This window comes from Chrysemys picta, chromosome 24 (assembly GCF_011386835.1).
Source record: "Chrysemys picta bellii isolate R12L10 chromosome 24, ASM1138683v2, whole genome shotgun sequence".
In the NCBI taxonomy this organism is placed as follows: domain Eukaryota; kingdom Metazoa; phylum Chordata; order Testudines; family Emydidae; genus Chrysemys; species Chrysemys picta.
The window spans coordinates 2,578,492-2,596,513 of NC_088814.1; the positions used below are offsets into that span (position 1 = coordinate 2,578,492).

The following is an 18,022-nucleotide window of genomic DNA, read 5'->3' on the forward strand; positions in this document are numbered from 1 at the left end:
AATATCATCTGGTCCTAGTGACTTATTACTGTTTTAACAATTCATTCTAAAACTTCAATTTGGGACAACATTTCAGATTTGTCACCCAAAAAGGATAGTTCTGATGTGGCTATCGCCCCCACATCCTCTGTAGTGAAGATTAATGCAAAGAATTAATTTAGCTTCTCTGCAATGGCCTTGTCTTCTCTGAGTGCTCCTTTAATACTTTTGTTGTCTATTGGCCCCACTGCCCACTTGGCAGGCTTTCGGCTTCTGATTTACTTTTTTTTTTTTAATTGCTTTTTCCATCTTTATCAAGTTGCTTAACAAATTATTTCTTGGGCTGCCTTATTATACTTTTACAATTTATTTGCCAGAGTTTTGCTGCTTCCTATTTTACTCACTAGAATTTAACTTCCAAATTTTAAAGGATGCCTTTTTGCCTCTAACAGCCTCAGTTACTCTGCTATTTATCTATGGTGACATTCTTTTGGTTCTCCTACTGTCTTTTTTGATTTGGAGTTTACATTTAGTCTGAGACTCTATTATGGTGTTTTCTTGACCCCAATAAAAAATAAGATACAGTTATGCTAACAGTAGATAAAACTGGCATAGAATAATGACTTCTACATACAGATTTAGATTTTGATAGAAACATTTTTTGGACTAAATTACACGGCAATGTTTCTAAAAGAACTTTTTTTCACAAGTAGATTTCAGCAAATTATATATCAATGTTAACTAATTAAGCAGAAATAACTAGATAAATGAAGATGTATAGTATTAGTTTTATCTAAATATTCACACCAAAAATTAACTGGAAAATATCAAATATATTATCACCAAAAGCATAAGTTAGCTGTCCTAATTGTACTACTGTACACTGTAAATCTATGTAGGTATTTAAAATTTCTAACATAACAACAGTCATATTGGGTCAGACCAATGGTTCATCTACCCCAGTATCTTGTCTTTTGATAGTGGGTAATGCCAGATGTTTCCAAGTAAATGAACAGAACAGTGCAATTATCAAGTGATTCTTCCCATTGTCCAGCTCCAGCACCTGCCAGTTCGAGGCTTTGTGACTTCTTTATTCACTTTCTATATACTAGTCATGATTTTATAGACCTCTATGATATCCTCCCCAGTTGTCTCTTTTCCAAGCTGAATAGTTCCAGTCTTTTTAATCTCTCCTCATATGGAGGCTGTTACATGCCTCTACACCTTAATATATCTTTTCTAAAATGGGGCGAACAGAACTGCATGGTGTGGGTGTACCACGGATTTATATAACAGCATTCTGATCTTTACTATCTTATTATCTATCCCTTTTCTAACGGTTCCTAACATTCTGTTCGCTTTTTTGACTGACGCTGCACATTGCGCGGATGGTTTCAGAGAACTATCCACAATGACTCAAAAATCTCTCTCTTGAGTAGTAACAGCTAATTTAGGCCACATAATTTTGTATGTCTACTTGGGATTATGTTTTCCAATGTGCATTACTTTGCATTTATCAGCATTGAATTTCATCTGCCATTTAGTTGCCCAGTCACCCAGTAGAACACTAGACTTTCTGACTGTTGTTAATGCTGGCTTCCTTCCCTCCTTTGCATTCCAGGAGTACAGCCAACCAAATTATGATTGCCACATGCAAGAGTGTATTGCCAGGAAAGTGTACTGTGCCCCCTCTCTGGTCTTTCAAATTCATACTGGACAGCTATAATTTTGCCCTTATTATCAATATTATATCTTTCAGACTCTAGTTTCTTGGGTAAGGGGCTGGCTTTACAATGTAATAAACACATGAAGATACTACTTGTGTTCATTTCATCACATTATCTGGGTCTTACCTTTTCAATCACTGCAGAATTGAGAGATATTTGTATTTTTAAACATGATCTTCAAAACCGATTAAAAGCAGATGATTTTTCAATGCTCCTACAAAAAGGAGCTCTGCATCTTTAAAATTCTGCTGTATTTTCTCTCCCTCTCTCTTCTTTCACTGCAGGCAGTGTAGGCTCTGCAGCAGCTGGCTCATCCTATCAATAAGGTTCCGTTAGTCAAGGTGGAGGATGGGAGCAGAATGGAACTGTCCCTGCTCCTCAATGAGATCAGGGCAAACTATGAAATGCTCATCACCAGAAATCAGATAGAGACCGTCCTCTCAACAAGAACCCAGGTAATGAGAATAAGGAGACAATCTATGTCTACCAAATTCAGCCTCAGCCTCTTTGAGGTACAGTATTTCCTTTTCAATGCAGCATATTACTGGATAAGGGATTTGGAATTTACTGCAGTATGACTAGACCTAGAAGCTAAAAAAAATATGTTATGTTTAGGTTATGAAACTCATTCTAAAGGAATGCTCTGTAATTAATCTGGATGTTTGTCTGTACATAAAAGACAGTTATATTGTTGTGACTAAAAAAACATGATGACATATACAATAACATGGTACCCTCTAGCCTCATTTAGAGTTATCCCTCAGGAGGAAAACATCTTGAGTATCATGTAGAGATGACGTAAAGAAGCCATTTATTAAGAGGATTTACAATTTTGAGCACATATGTTATGGAAAACTTTACCTTCTCGGGACAGATTTTCTATTGTTTTCATAAAACTATGCCATACTTGTCTGCAATGTTTATATTACTGTGTCATTTTTTAAAGGTTATAAATACCCTATTATAAATTCACACACAACTCATCTCTTCAGAACAACCATGTTACAATAATGTGCCAAATCTGGCTACAACCATCAAATGCCAAGAAATCCACGCTGAAATTTGGGTCTTATATCACCCTGTTGTACTTTAATATTGAAGAAATTCTGAATACTGAGAGATTTACTCACCATAGGCCTGATTCCCCAGTACACTCTGACTGCTTTGCGCCACTCTGAAGACGCAAAGCAGCCATAAACACAGTTTAACTATCTTATTAAGCCAACTTTACATTTTTTTTGCACCAGGGCAGCGCAAAGCAGCCAAAGCGTACTGAGAAATCTGGCCTCAGATGTGTTGCAGTACTTAAGACACAAAATGGCAGGTAGAGAACAGAATTCAGCGCGAAGTGTGAATTACATGGTTTTTGTTACCGTAATGGTGGATAGATAACATTAAAAACACATTAACATTTTAAAGACAAAATATTAGTTCTTCTTTTACTCTCCTGCCAAGACCTGAATTCAAGAATTTTTCTCCTCAGTAAGAGCTGATGTCATAACAAGAACCTATGGTAAAGCAGTAAAGTACGCGAAGGAAAATGTTCTGCTTCAGGTGCTTGTGATGTCACCAATGCTTGCAGGCAAAACACAGAAATGTGAAAGGAACCCTAATTATCATTATCGTAATAAACACTACGTAAGTACTGAGCATTATTCCTACTAGAGTGCATGGAAGAAACTGACCTGACATGACCATTTTAAAGTCATGTAGTATACCCCATAACTACAGCTACTGTCAATTTGCTTCTCAATCTAATTTATGTAACATATCTAATAGTGGAATAAGACCTGAAATAAGAATTGCAACTTCACTGCCTTCAGTGAAGCTAGGCCTATTTTACACAGGGCTGGATTTGGTCATAATACAGTTGGTAAGCCAATACTGGGTCAGCATTACATCCAAGAGTGTTATAAAGTGCAGGAGAAGAGTGTTCTAAACATCTGGTTTAGGTTCTCTAATAGGTTAGCCTGACCATCCCTATTCTATACTTTTCTGCACCGAAGATAATACAAGTCTCAAAATTATTAATAAAATATTTCAATGAATATCTGGTCCCGATATTGTTAATCAACTGAGATTTTGTACAGAATATGTCCAAGTTGTGTCTGTTTCTATGAATATTTATGTTAAGATAGTAGAGACAAAAAGTATTCTGTTTTCTTAAGCCTCTTTCGTAGAGGTGCAGCAGTTACTAAAGATGCAGCAAAGTATTTCCCAGTAGAGGTTGCAATACAAGAGGTTCCTCAGAGTTTACAATATTCTGATAATGACAGTTTAGCTTTTCATTACAACCTTGAACAAATATATTCAGTTGCCACACAAAAAAAAACCTGTTTTAAGAGAAGTAGATAAGGTTTTTTTCAAAACTAAATTTATTTTATGTTCATTCTTTTAAAATATTTTTTATTTGTGATACTGTTATCTTGTTTATATTTTCTGTAGCTAGAAGAAGCTACAAATGAAAGAATGGACAAAGATGAAGAAGCTTTAAAGGCAGCCAGAGCAGAGCTCAGTGAAGCCAGGCGACAATGGCATCATATGCAAATTGAAATTGAATCTCTCCAGGCTGTGGTAAGCATGGTCAAAAACTGATATTATCAACTTCCTGAAAAAAAAAACCCCATTTCTTCTTCTGACACGCAATATTCCGCAGTTAAATATGCACATCAATGACATCCAACAGATGATGGAAACACAGGAAGAACAGAAATGCATAGTGGCTTTGCCTTGGGCCTTTCTCTCTTCTTCTTGGTCATTAATTGCCAGAAAATCTCCCAGTCAGTTATCAATGCTTAAGAATATGACATATTTTGATTCAGAATCTATAATTCTGCATATTACGTTTACTTTTTTACTCCTGCCAATCAGGATTTCAAGAATTCTTCCACAGTATCCCCATATCAATTTCCTAATAAATATCCTGCCTGACTGATTCATTCAAATCATGTTTATTTTAATTCTTTGGAACTAGGGCTCTGAGTCAGCAAAACAATTAATCATATACTTTAAGTTAAGCATATAGGTAAATGTTTTGCTGAATCACAGCTTTAGGTCTATAGTGGTGCTGAAAACAATTCTGTCCATCTATCCTACTGCTCTGACTGACTACATTAGGGAACTTTAGAAAACAATCCTTCTCCCACTGCTATCACCAGTTCATCTGCTCTGGTGGGAGATCTAGTGTAGATTAGTTTCTGGCAGCTTCCAGTGTCACACCAAAAGAGACTTTTGTACACCAGCACTCCCACTGGTGTAGATAAAGTGGTGGTAGCACTGATGGGAATTTTTCCTAAAATTCACTGGTGATGACAAGGCCTAGGAATTACACTGTTTTTAACACTATTTCAGAGAGATCCACTACTGACAACAGGTGTTATATAAAGCTGGATTATATTACAGTTCCTAAAGATTATTTAGCAAATAAATTGAAAAGTAAATTTAAAAATATGTTGTCTGAATTGTTAGTAAACACTATGTGGAACTGAACTTTTAGAACTACTTTTGGGACCTTTAATTTTGAATTTATTTGCCAGGAAAGAGGTTTGGAAAGTTGTCTGCATGCCTCAGAGCAGCATTACCAGATGCAACTGCAGAATTTAAAAGCTGAGATTAAAGGTTTAGAGAAGGAGCTACAGCAAGTGAGGAGAGGTATTGAGAAACAGCTTCAAAAGCATGAAATACTACTGAACACTAAGATGAGGTTGGAGCAGGAGATAGCAACTTATCGCAGTTTGCTGGAGGAAGAGGAAAACAGGTATTTTACAGACTGGAGAAAGTGTATTTGCTTTTATATTATCTTTTAGAACTTCTGTTTGCAATACTTTTCAGAGTTGCAATCACATGAATGCCGCCATTAAATATAATAGTAAATCCTTCACAAAAGGATATTTCATTTTGACCTGTGCAAGGTTCTATACAGGCATATTTAAAATCTAAAATTAATATGTTAAATGATGGCATGAACAATTTTCATGCCATTAAAATATCTTATCTTACAAAGTCTGCAGTGCTTATTTTTTCTGATTTTCCATGTTTTTGTTTAGAAAAATTATGGGTTTGTTTTTAAAGTAAAATTCATTATTTAACCAATATTTAAAGGCAGTTTGGCCCCTACAGTAGGAAATGTTTAGGACTCACCAACCCTCACTGAAAAGAAAAAAGGATAGTACAGCGTGTGTGTGTGTGTAAAGTCACGTGTATTATCATATGTTTGCTTCAATACAGTTTTACCTAATTATACATAATGGACCTGATTCACCACAGTGTTACAGCACTTTGATTTCAATTGAGTTACACCACCATCAAACTGGAGTAAAATATATTGATCAAAACCTGTAAAAAAAATTTTGCTGTAATAATTCAACACAGATTTAGCTTTAAAGTTTTAAAGAGAGAAAACTTGAAAGAGAGAAAAGTTAAATAATTATAATTCCAAAGCTACTAGTTTAAACAGTTCCTCGTTTTCCCACATACGCTGTACTGCTCATACATTAAGCCTTCCCATGCTTTGAATATGTGAATTCCATGAAGATAAATTTCATAAATTTCATCTGGAAAATCTCAGGTATAGTGCAAATCAAAGGCAGGATTTGGGTTTTGCACATCTGAGTATCTGTTAACATAAATTATATTAAATATTGAAATATTGATAGGGTTCACATGTTAAAGAATAAGGGTCCCATTCTCCCTTAAATAGGGATAACCTCAATAGGCGACATGAAACTCCACTATTTTTGCAAGTGAAAGTATTTCTTAGGAATACTTTTGGGTGGGCGGGAATTTTGCCTCCTCAGCCCCATGCAGAAGAAGCTAGAGGGTTTCACTCCCAGAACCTCACAGGCAAAAACGTTTGCACATTAGAGCCCCAAGTGAGGGAACTTATTTGGCATTTTTTCAATATATTGCTATTTTATAATTATGTAAAAATATACATAGCTCATTATGAATAAAACAAAAGAAAAATATTAAGAAAAGGTCTTTCTGGCATAATTCAAAATTACTGAAAACCTTTCAACAAATACAAATTTTCAACATTCTTTAGTCCTACAATCAAAATAAAGTGTGACTACAATAAATCTATATATGAATCCCATTGTCATTATTTCTACATATTTTCCCCTCAGTTGCTCATCATTCAAGTTTTTTATTAAAATAACATTATTACATTTTTGTAATATTTTCATTTTTTCAGGTTTCATTTTTCTACACATGATAGAAAAGATGACAGAAAACCTACCACCAGCAAGATAGCTTTTATCCCACCTTCAAGTGAGTTTTTTAAGATAAGGGAACATTCCTAAAATAAAACCACAATAGTTTCTCAGTTCTTAATGTTGCCCAGCTGAATTTCCTAAACAGGAGCTACAAAAAGCTATTAGTGTTGTGATGGACCGCATGCTTCCTTCCCATGGATAAACCCAAAGGAGAGTAAAACTTGTACCCCAAATTCCAGGAGTTAAAACTTTACTGAATTAAAGTATATTGATGTATGCTGTGCATCAGATTTCTTACAGTAAATTATTAAAAAAACAAAGCTGATTCTACAAGGAGTCTGGTGGCACCTTAAAGACTATCAGATTTATTTGGGCATAAGCTTTCGTGGGTAAAAAATCCACTTCTTCAGATGCATAGCTGATTGTGTATTTGATTAATGCATAACTAGGAAAGAACTATTTCTGATTTCTCTTATCTCAGATCTATTGTCACATATTCTAGTCCACAGTATCTTTAAAAAACAATTAAATGCCTAATTTAGTCACAGATAATGCCAAAATAAACAATTTAGAGCTAATTCTGCTCAGGCCAGAATGGAGAAGATGGCCAGAGACATGACCTGGTGTATCATCCTCCACTGGAACTTTGTTTGCCAGGGCTGAATTCAGCTGGGTGAGTTAGGAGGGCATGCAGAGAAACACACATATTTTCTTCTGAAAGGGGGTAGTGTGTGCCCAAAGCTAGCACATACTGCTGATCACAACATATATTCCAGATAGGGGGCGTATCTGGTAACTGAGCTAAGTGACAGACTACAGTCCCTTAAGGAGATGGTACACAAGCTGGCATACTAGCCAGGATTGCCTCCTACTAGTCTCTTGAACATTATAAAGAGATCTTTTCCTGATGGTTGTACAAGGAGTGAAGGCTCCCTAGGAGGGCTCTGAAGAAATATCTAGTATATTTGCATTTTCCTTTACAGCTGGTGCCATAAAGAAGCATGAGGATGAAAAGGTGGAAAAATTGACAAAGCAAGCAATCTTAAATGGAAACATTGTGAAGGAAAGTGCTGAAGCTCATGGCACTATACAGTAAGACAAACATAAATTTAGCAAAATAATAATTATATATATATATATGTGTTCTATACATTTAAATTAAACCTCTCTGATCTACACTCTGTTTTCCCGGTAGCATCCTTCTTGTATACCATTTCCAGTTAGCAAGGATGCAACTATAAGATCAGTGTAGACAGCACCTCCACTAATAAGTGGTGCTGTATCATTATTTTAGTGCTAAGTTGTTGCCTTGTTTTGATAGTATGCTCTTGGATCTGAACAAGGGAGGAGAAAGGGGAGGGGAAGTTTTTAGTTCTGCCTGTGTGTACTGGAGTTGTTGCCTGCAGTGTCTCAATAAATCCTTTGATTTCTATAAGCGAGTATTACAACTGGTGGCAGTAGCTTCAAGATGGCAAAAGCACTGTGGCCTGAGAATAAATGTATTGGTCATGCAGGTGAGACTGGAATCTGTGAGTATTTTACAGACTTTGAGCTATTGCTCTCTGTAAATGAGTGGATTGATGAGAAAGAAGTACAGTACTTAGAAGTGTTTCTGGATGGTGATGCCAAAGCCTTTTGCTAGCACCTTCCTAGTGCAAATCATAGATCGTACAAAAAGTAACACAAACATTTATACACTGCTGGGAGGTGGCGGGGGGGGAATTGGCTCTTTTGAAGTACCAGAAGGAATGATAAGCCAGGAGGCGTCAGGAAGGTGGAATTCCTGCATAGTTATTTGTGGGGATTGAGGAGATTGTTCAACAGGGCTTTCCCTGCACCACCCTGTCCAGAAGATGACTTGAGTGAAGCAGAATGTGCTGCGCCAAATCTGGAACAGGCAATGCAGTGAGGGGCCTATGCCCAGTGGCAAGCCATGAGAGAATCCTGTGTGAAAAGATAGTTTATAAACAGTTTAATAGGGGAACTTCATAAACTGCTGGGGAAGGAAGATAACATACTAGATAATGCTATGGACCAGATTATATATAGAGTTACAAATGTGGAAGCAGAAATTGAGTTTCCTTAAAAGTATCAGCTGTTAATGCCCAGACTCGTGGTGACTTCTTTATGCCAGATGCAGCACTTCACTAAATAATTGCTAGTGAGATGGCTAAAATGCTGGAGAAGGCATGGGTGCAAGCTATTCTCAGGTGTCTCATGGGTTACATGAGACAGCAGACCAGATGACATTTGCAGGCAAAGTGAAGGAAAAGGCTACTGGAGTCAGAATTGCCCCAGCACAAGAACCCATACCGGAGAATCTAAAAATTGTTGAGGCAGTAGGGTCACCCTCGGCAACTATTAGCATGGGCCATTTGAAGAGCCGGACAGATACCTGTTACTATGTGTCTAGAGACATCAACAGCTGGAAAACCACAATGCTGTTGGACTCATGACCTGAATTAAGTCTGATTTATGGAGAACACACAGTGCTGAAAGGAAAAAAAAGTTTATGTAGGAGGTAAACTGATAAGTATTGATCATCAACCACTGCACATAATGGGAGAAATCCAGCTCCTACTGAAGTCAGGGTTTTTGCACACTAAATGGGCTTTTGTTGAGGTGACCAATATTTCTAATGCTGTAGTATTGGGAGTGGATTTCATCCAAGAGCATCACAAGAACTCCTGGGGTGTTAATAAAACAAATTTGCCCCCATACAATATTCAGATACCTCTGTTGGATGTGGGTAGGAGGAAGTGTGGATCCCGAGGGGCAACTTTTGGGGCCTTAGAGGTGACTCTATCATTACTACAGAAGGTGACAGAAATGAATGGCTTTCTGTGGTGGTTCAGAATAAAGTTGTGGTGCAGCCAGGTCATCATTCAATAATACCTTTAAGAATAAAGAACTGTTGCAGTGAACCTGTAGGAGTGTTGAAAGCTACAAACATCCATTTAGAATTGCTGTTTGGCAGAAATGTGTTGCAAGCTGGACCAAATGAGGACTGGCCAGGAATGACAGCTAGTGAAAAATCAGACCACGGGGACAGTGTCCAATGTAGCTAGCATCTCAAAGCCTCTCATGGGACAGAGGTCAAGAGCTGTGAAGCAATCCAGTCAGTAGTACAGCCTGGGGCTGACTTGACAGAAGCACCTGTAGAAGGCAATAAAAGGATCCGAACTGTTCTTACGATATGCTAGGGTGTTCTCCAAGAATACTGAAGAACTTGAGAGATATGATTAGCGGCAACATCAAACTGTGCTTAAACCAGAGAGCATTCCCATGATGCAGCCTCCACATCAGATCCCCCTGACATATCAGGTAACATTGAAATAGAAACAAGCAGTCCAGTGGCACCTTAAAGACTAACAAATTTATTTGGGCATAAGCTTTCGTGGGTAAAATTTGCCAAGTCTCCGTGTTGTTAATTAAAGCAATTATTAAGTATTATTTACCTTAACTTGCTTTACTAATATAGGACACCATCGTTGTTGTTTTTGCACTTTCTTTTTTTCATTAATATTTAATGAAAACTGGGCCAACTGTGTCACTAATATTTAATTACAATTACTCATTGCAATCATTAGGGCCTGATCCTGAAATCCTTATTTATGTAAGTAATCCATACTCATGCCAACTGTCTGATGGACTTAAATGGGACTACTTGCTTAAGTAAAGTTTACTCATGTGAGTGAAGGCTTTAGAATCAGGTTCTTAGCTACTATGTACTTAATTCTATCTTTACGCTAAAAGTAGGCTCAAGTTCTGAAGTCTGCATCTGGATTTCTAACCCTCCTTATTTTGAATGCATTCAGATCCAGGGACTTGGTTCTGCCCATTACAGATACAGAGATAACTGCAAAACTCAGATCTGGGGTTGGATTTCAAATAACCTTCCCACTAATACCCTGGGGATGTTTGGACTCATGGTTTTGACCCATTTCTATTTTTCTACAATAAGTAGATATATAATGAGGTCTAACTCTTTAGTCCATATTTCTTGAGAATGTAGCTGTGAAAAAAGAACTCTGAAATCTTTGCATTTACTAAAATTATCTCCCTATCCCATTACGTAATTTTTCATCGCATTTTAAAAGCATACTTTGAAGATGTGTATTACTGTGCCTTCAGGATCACATTTACATTTCATTTATTGTTTCAGGACAGAAAAAGTGGATGAAGTTATTAAAGAATGGGAAGGATCTTTCTTTAAGGACAATCCTCATTTAAGGAAAAAGTCTGTTTCTTTGCGCTTTGATCTCCACCTAGCAGCAACAGATGACGGATGTTTACAGACTAAACAAAATAACCTACCTGACATTGAAGTCAGGCTGGTAATGAGAAGGTCTTGCAGTATTCCATCTATCAAACCTTAACCTGCAGCAAACTAACTCAAGGGTCATTTATGATGGGCTTTGAAAATAAATAACGTTAAGACAGATCTAGATGGACCACATGGCTTCCCCTCATCTGGTCACAACTATGAAATGTTACTAAGTATTTGCTTTAATAAATATATGAATAATGTCAGATTCTCTTAAATGAAAGAGAGCAGGGTAAGGTGTTATATTTCAAGAAATCTAACTCCTATTAATTTTTTACTCTTTATTAATTTTCTCATTTGTTTTTTCCACAAACCTCGCTTTGCTTTGTAGAATTTCGTCAAATATTTAAGTATTGAATTATACCTTTATACTTTACATTACTTTTCTAACAAAGAATCTGTTTTCTCTTTTCAGTTAATGAAAACTGAACATTTTATTTTTGTAGTTCTTCAATATAAAAGTCATAATGTATCCTTGTATCACTTACAACACAAAAGTATCATACTGGATGGTATACATCTAAAACCATTTTTTTAACTGACAAAAGGTAAATGCATACAAACTCTTAAAGTATGTAAACTATTACAAATAATTATAAATAAATTTTCCTTTACAAGGAAATGGCTAATATTTTTTAAATTTATTTGAGAAAGTAACCCATCCAAAATAGTCTGTTTTCTCCTGTGCATCCATGCACATATTCCTTAAGACCAGTTTTACAAGGAAATAATATTGAGCGATATCATGCTATTGATTTTTAAGGAGAATTCTCCATTAAAATCAATTCAGGGTTCTATTTTAAAACTGAGGGTATGATATAGGCCATTGAGAATACTACATTTATAGGTTTCCCATTAACTACCTCTCTGAGTTCTAGTGAAATACAGAGGGTGAAATCCAGACTGCTCTGTAGTCAATAGGAGATTTGTAGTCAATAGGAGATTTGCAACTGATTTCACTGGGGCCAGGATTTCACCCGATGTGAAATACAAAATATTAAGCCTAGTCCCACACGCCCTCCATGCATGAGATTTCATGACTTTAATGGAAGTTCCACACTCAGAAGTCTTGTAGGATCAGCCCCAATGTGTTACTAGAAAGATCCACAGGCTCTATGGATACAGAGTAGAACCTCAAAGTTACAAACTGACCAGTCAACTACACACCTCATTTGGAACTGAAAGTACACAATCAGGCAGCAGAGTTGAATATAAACTACGGAAAAAATAAAAAATAATTAAACAAAAAGATTTGACAAGGTAAGGATCCTGTTTCTATGCTTATTTCATTTAAATTAAGATGGTTAAAAGCAGCATTTTTCTTCTGCAAGTAAACTTTCAAAGCTGTATTAAGTCAATGTTCAGTTGTAAGTTTTTGAAAGAACAGCCATAATGTTTTGTTCCAAGTTACAAACATTTCACAGTTATGAAGAACCTCCACTCCTGAGGTGTTTGTCACTCTGAGGTTCTACTGTATTGGCATTATATAAATATAAAATGAAAAATTCTAGAACTGCTTCTCCCTCCTGACTAATACATCTGTATTATCATCTGAGCAATAAGAAAATAGTTCCTTGAAGCTGTTAAAAATTTAGCCATCCCACTATTCTGAAAATAGTTATTTCCATACATTTCCAGTTGTTACAATAAGTGTTTAATTAAAGTAATTTATATAAAATCCTCTTTAAAAAGTAATTTATCCTACTGTCTTACAGTACACCTCTACCCCAATATAACACTGTCCTTGGGAGCCAAAAAATCTTACCGCGTTATAGGTGAAACACGTTATATTGAACTTGCTTTGATCTGCCGGAGCGCGCAGCCCCGCTGCTTTACCGCGTTTTATCCGAATTCGTGTTATATCGGGTCAGATTATATCGGGGTAGAGGTGTATATGGCACATCATTATTATGCCTGGGCTTATTTACTGTATATTTAATTAAATTAACCAAATAAGGACTACAATTTAAGTCACAGATTGTATTATACCTTTTATGGTATCTTCCAATGCTAATTCAAAGCAGCATGGGCAAACCTCAGCTACATTAGATAGCTTTCTTTCCACAAGAAAACAGAAATACAAACATTTTCTTTAATAGACTGTGAAACTAGGTTTAAACAACATATATGTTTAGGTAAGACTGACTGTTTACTTATGAAGAAGATCTAAGATGTTGACCTTCCAAACTCTAATTGAAGTTCATGGGAGCTGCAAGCATTCAGTATCTCTGAAATGCATTCAGTATCTCTGTTTTCTGATGTTTCACATTAGCATGTCAAAATTTTATTCAGGTGTCAGCAATTGCCCTATTACCTATGGCATGCAAAACAGATACTGGCACTGCAAATTTCATCCAGTATTTAGTTAACCGCTTCTAAATTGTATTAATGTAAAAACAATGCATTTATACTGTAGGCCATTGTTCTATATCTACTGTACTAAGCCAACTAATTAACATTAACCTTGACAGTCAAATATTGATCTGGTGGTGTTAATACTTGAGTACTTGGCATCCTGAATGTAATAGCCTGTTCTAGTAATTCCACTATGCAGCTTTTTTGTGTTTATAGTATATATCTTTTACAATACTTGAATTTAAACTAAGTTAAAACTGCTTTAAGGCACTTTGAACAGGGATATGAATTTACCAAAGTAAATGATACCACTGCTATAAAGAATAATAAAATTGAACCTGAAACTGCATATTATGTGATTTTGACATGCACTTACATTGAAAGGTGTGTGCAGGTGGGGAGGGGTGCGCGTGCACACACGCACACACACACCCTAAAATGAATGCAGTGGACTACAGGTGCTCTAGCATTACAACCCATGCTTGCTATAGATCTTCTCTACAAATATTATGATCCAGGTTTCCTATGAATCTTCTCATATCACATGGGGGGCAGGGGGGTGGGTATATTGCCTGGTATATCATCATTTATTTATTATTGACTGTTAGTATTTGGGTATGCCAGTGACCCTGACCAGGACTGGAGCCCCACTGTGCCAGCCACTGTACAAATACAGAATAGAAAACTGAAGAGTTTACAATCTAAAAGACAACAGCAAATAAGTAATTATCAGAAGTCTAGACTGATATATATGACAGTAAAAAACTATTTAGGCACATGGATACTCACAAGAAAAGTTTGCACAGGAACATAGGAATTGCCATACCAGATCAGAGCAATCATCCAGAATCTTGTATCTGACAATGGTCTGTACCAGATGCATCATAAGAAGGTGCTAGAATCCCTGCAATGGGTAAATATGGAATAACCTTACCCATAAGGAAAATTTCATTTTAACCATCCATCATTTGGCATATGCCATGAAACATGATATTCTCTGTATTTTTTATCCTATCTAATGCAACTACGACTGTTCTCACTACCCATATAAACTTTTATTGGACCAACTTCTGTTGGTGAGACAGGCAAGCTTTCTGGCTTATGCAGAACCCTTCTTCAGGTCTGTGAAACATATTCAGGGCATGTCTTCACTGGCAACATTAAAGTGCTGCCGCGGCAGTGCTTTAACGTGGCTTGTGTAGTTGCAGAATAGCGCTGGGAAAGAGCTCTCCTTCCAGCACTCTAAAAAAACCACCTCCATGAGGGGAATAGCTCCCAGCGCTGGTGCACTTTCTACACTGCCACTTTACAGCACTGAAACTTGCAGCACTCGGGGGGGGTGTTTTTTCACACCCCTAAGCGAGAAAGTTGCAGCGCTTTAAAGTGCCAGTGTAGACAAGCCCTTAGAGTGTCACAGTTAAATACAAGGTGCAACACCTTGTTTAGCATAAGCAGTGAACACATATATCAAGGAACCATTCAAGGTGAAGTGGCCTGTATTGTTCTAGTCATTTTCATTGTTCCTTGTTTTCAAGTTTTGATACCCAATTTAATCACATAAAGCATCTTCAGTGCCAATCAAATCTCTATTCAGTCTTCGAGTCACCAGAACTGACAGGTGACCCAACAAGCTATTTCTTTCTTTAAGAGATGGAGTAAACATTTCAAATACCCATTATACCTCATTGACAGACTTAACAGCAGTTCCTGTTATATTTCATTTTTCCTCTCGTTCCTGCCTGCATTCTCAATTAAGACCTCTCAGGTTCTTTAACAACTGAGATCTTCTGATGGAGACCAGTGGCAGCCTCCCATCTCTAGATGCAGGATCTTGGGGAACAGGCTGTCCCTTCATCATTGTGGAAGTAGATATTTTCTGGTAAAAGAATATATGAAGTACATTCCCTCTTCCAGGAGCTGCAGAGTTAACCTATTTTCAGAAGGAAAAACACAGGACCTAAATTACAATAAAGGGCATGTGGGAAGAAAACGGTATTTATTTATCCATGACCCAGTGACTGCTTTCTTCCCTGTCCCTTGAAAGCTCCACTAATTTTTTCTCCTCACTCTAAGTCCTCCAATACCTATTCTTGCTTATCTCCTTCAGTCCCTACACTGTGTCTTCATCCTTTGGAGTTTTCCACTCTACTGTATTTTCTGCTCTTTTGTCTTCTCCCATTTTTTTCTCTTATGCTGTCCTCACTCCTTGACCTTTTTCTTCGAATGTCCAACCATCAGCCCAACTCCTTACTTCCTTGCCTCTCCCCATATTTTTTTTTTCAATGACTATCTCTAACTGGGGAGAGGACGTGACATTACCATAGGCAGCACGTGAACCACCAGCTGGAGGAGGATAGCCCCCAGCTCCACCCCTTCTGCCCGAGGCCTCACCCCTTCCGTGTCCCGTCCCCGCCGCCGGAGCCCAGAGCCCCGCAATTGCAGCCACTGGCCTCTGCCCCAGGCTAGCCCCCCAAACCCCAGAGCACCGGGACGGTAGGTGAACATAAGAACGGCCATACTGGGACAGACCAAAGGTCCATCTAGCCCAGTATCCTGTCTTCCGACAGTGGCCAATGCCAGGTGCCCCAGAGGGAATGAACAGAACAGGTAATAATCAAGTGATTCATCCCCTGTCGCCCATTCCCAGCTTCTTGCAAACAGAGGATAGGGACACCAACCCTGTCCATCCTGGCTAATAGCCATTGATGGACCTATCCTCCATGAAGTTATTAGTTCTTTTTTGAACCCCGTTACAGTCTTGCCCTTCACAACATCCTCTGGCAAAGAGTTCCACAGGTTGACTGTGTGTTATGTGAAAAAATACTTCCTTTTTTTGTTTTAAATCTGCTACCTATTAATTTCATTTGGTGACCCCTAGTTCTTGTTTTATGCGGAGTAAACAACACTTCCTTATTTACTTTCTCCACACCAGCCATTTTATAGACCCCTATGATATTCCCCCTCAGTCATCTCTTTTCAAAGCTGAAAAGTCCTAATCTTATTAATTTCTCCTCATATGGCAGCCATTTCATACCCCTTATCATTTTTGTTGCCCTATTCTGAACCTTTTCCAATTTCAATATATCTTTTTTGAGATGGGGCGACCACATCTGCACGCTATATTCAAGATATGGGTGTACCATGGATTTATATAGAGGCAATATAATATTTTCTGTCTTATTATCTATCCCTTTCTTAATGATTCCCAACATTCTGTTTCCTTTTTTGACTGCCGCTGCACATTGAGTGGATGTTTTCAGAAAACTATGCACAATGACTCCAAGATCTCTTTCTTGAATGGTAACAGCTAATTTAGACCCCATCACTGTATATGTATAGTTGGGATTATGTTTTTCATTGTGTATTACTTTGCATTTATCAACACTGAATTTCATCTGCCTTTATATCAAGTATCAGGGGGTGGCTGTGTTAGTCTGTACCCACAAAAACAACAAGGAATCCGGTGACACCTCTGTTAGTCTTTAAAATGCCAACGGACTCCTTGTTGTTTATCTGCCATTTTGTTGCCCAGTCACCCAGTTTTGTGAGATCCTTTTGTAGCTCTTCGCAGTCTGCCTGGGACTTAACTATCTTGAGTAGTTTTGTATCATCTGCAAATTTTGCCACCTGTTTACATCTTTTTCCAAATCATTTATGAATGTGTTGAATAGGACCCCTGGGGGACACCACTATTTACTTCTCTCCATTCTGAAAACCGCGCATTTATTCCTACCCTTTGTTTCCTATCTTTTAAACAGTTACCAATCCATGAGAGGACCTTCCCTCTTATCCCATGACAGCTCCAGGGCAGCACAGGGTAGGAGGACTGGGGCGCGGATGCAGTCCTGGAGCACTGGGAGGACAAGCGGCAAGGCTGGAGCCACAGCCCCGCCAGGCCTGGAACGCCAGGACAGGTGGCACGGCCCCAGCCTGAGCCATGGCACAGGGGGAGCTGCAGAGTGGGAAGCAGGATGGAGCCTGCGGGGGAATAGGGGGGAGAGTGTGGGCGGGGCCACACCTGGCTGTTTGGGGAGGCACAACCTCCTCCAGCCTGTGATAGCTGCTGCCCATGGCCATTATGCCCGATTCTGCCAACTTTTCTCATTTTAAATTGAGCATTACTTAGCTTGTAGGCCTCTCAAGACTAGGGGGAAATGCTTGCAGTATCAACTACTATTCAGTATGAGTAAGCGTGGTAGAAATGAGCCCATTAGCAAAAACAGCCTTACAGATTAATACCAGAAAGCCCAATTATGCAATTTTTACTTGCATTGTTCTACATTTATTCACAACCCGTAGTCCCACTAATTCCAATGGGACTACTCTCGTGAGTTAAGTGCTCAACCACGTAAATATTACACAATTGGGACCAGAGTATACAAATGCCAATGAGAAACATTTCAAAAACCTAGACGCAC

General features: G+C 37.9%; 1 protein-coding gene and 1 long non-coding RNA gene across 3 annotated transcripts in view; one reads left to right on the plus strand and one right to left on the minus strand.

Moving 5' to 3' along the window:
* LOC135977357 (uncharacterized) overlaps nt 1–15,534 on the minus strand; it is a 30,743-nt gene extending 15,209 nt beyond the window's left edge. The window contains exons 1-2 of the long non-coding RNA XR_010594812.1: nt 15,286–15,534; nt 14,394–14,508 (exon numbers count right to left, since the gene is read on the minus strand). This is a non-coding gene — a long non-coding RNA (uncharacterized LOC135977357). The remainder of the gene's footprint in view (nt 1–14,393; nt 14,509–15,285) is intronic.
* On the plus strand, nt 1,989–11,871 carry KRT222 (keratin 222). Of its 2 annotated transcripts, none has more exons than XM_005294112.5 (6): nt 1,989–2,161; nt 4,152–4,280; nt 5,243–5,463; nt 6,901–6,977; nt 7,906–8,014; nt 11,088–11,871. In XM_005294112.5, the coding sequence occupies exons 1-6, from the start codon at nt 2,066–2,068 to the stop codon at nt 11,299–11,301; spliced, it is 846 nt and encodes a 281-aa protein (XP_005294169.2). In that variant the 5' UTR covers nt 1,989–2,065; the 3' UTR covers nt 11,302–11,871. The 2 variants fall into 2 exon arrangements, with proteins under 2 accessions (XP_005294169.2, XP_008160957.2); XM_008162735.3 differs by lacking the exon at nt 1,989–2,161 and adding an exon at nt 3,208–3,344.
* Nucleotides 15,535–18,022: the final 2,488 nt, after the last annotated feature.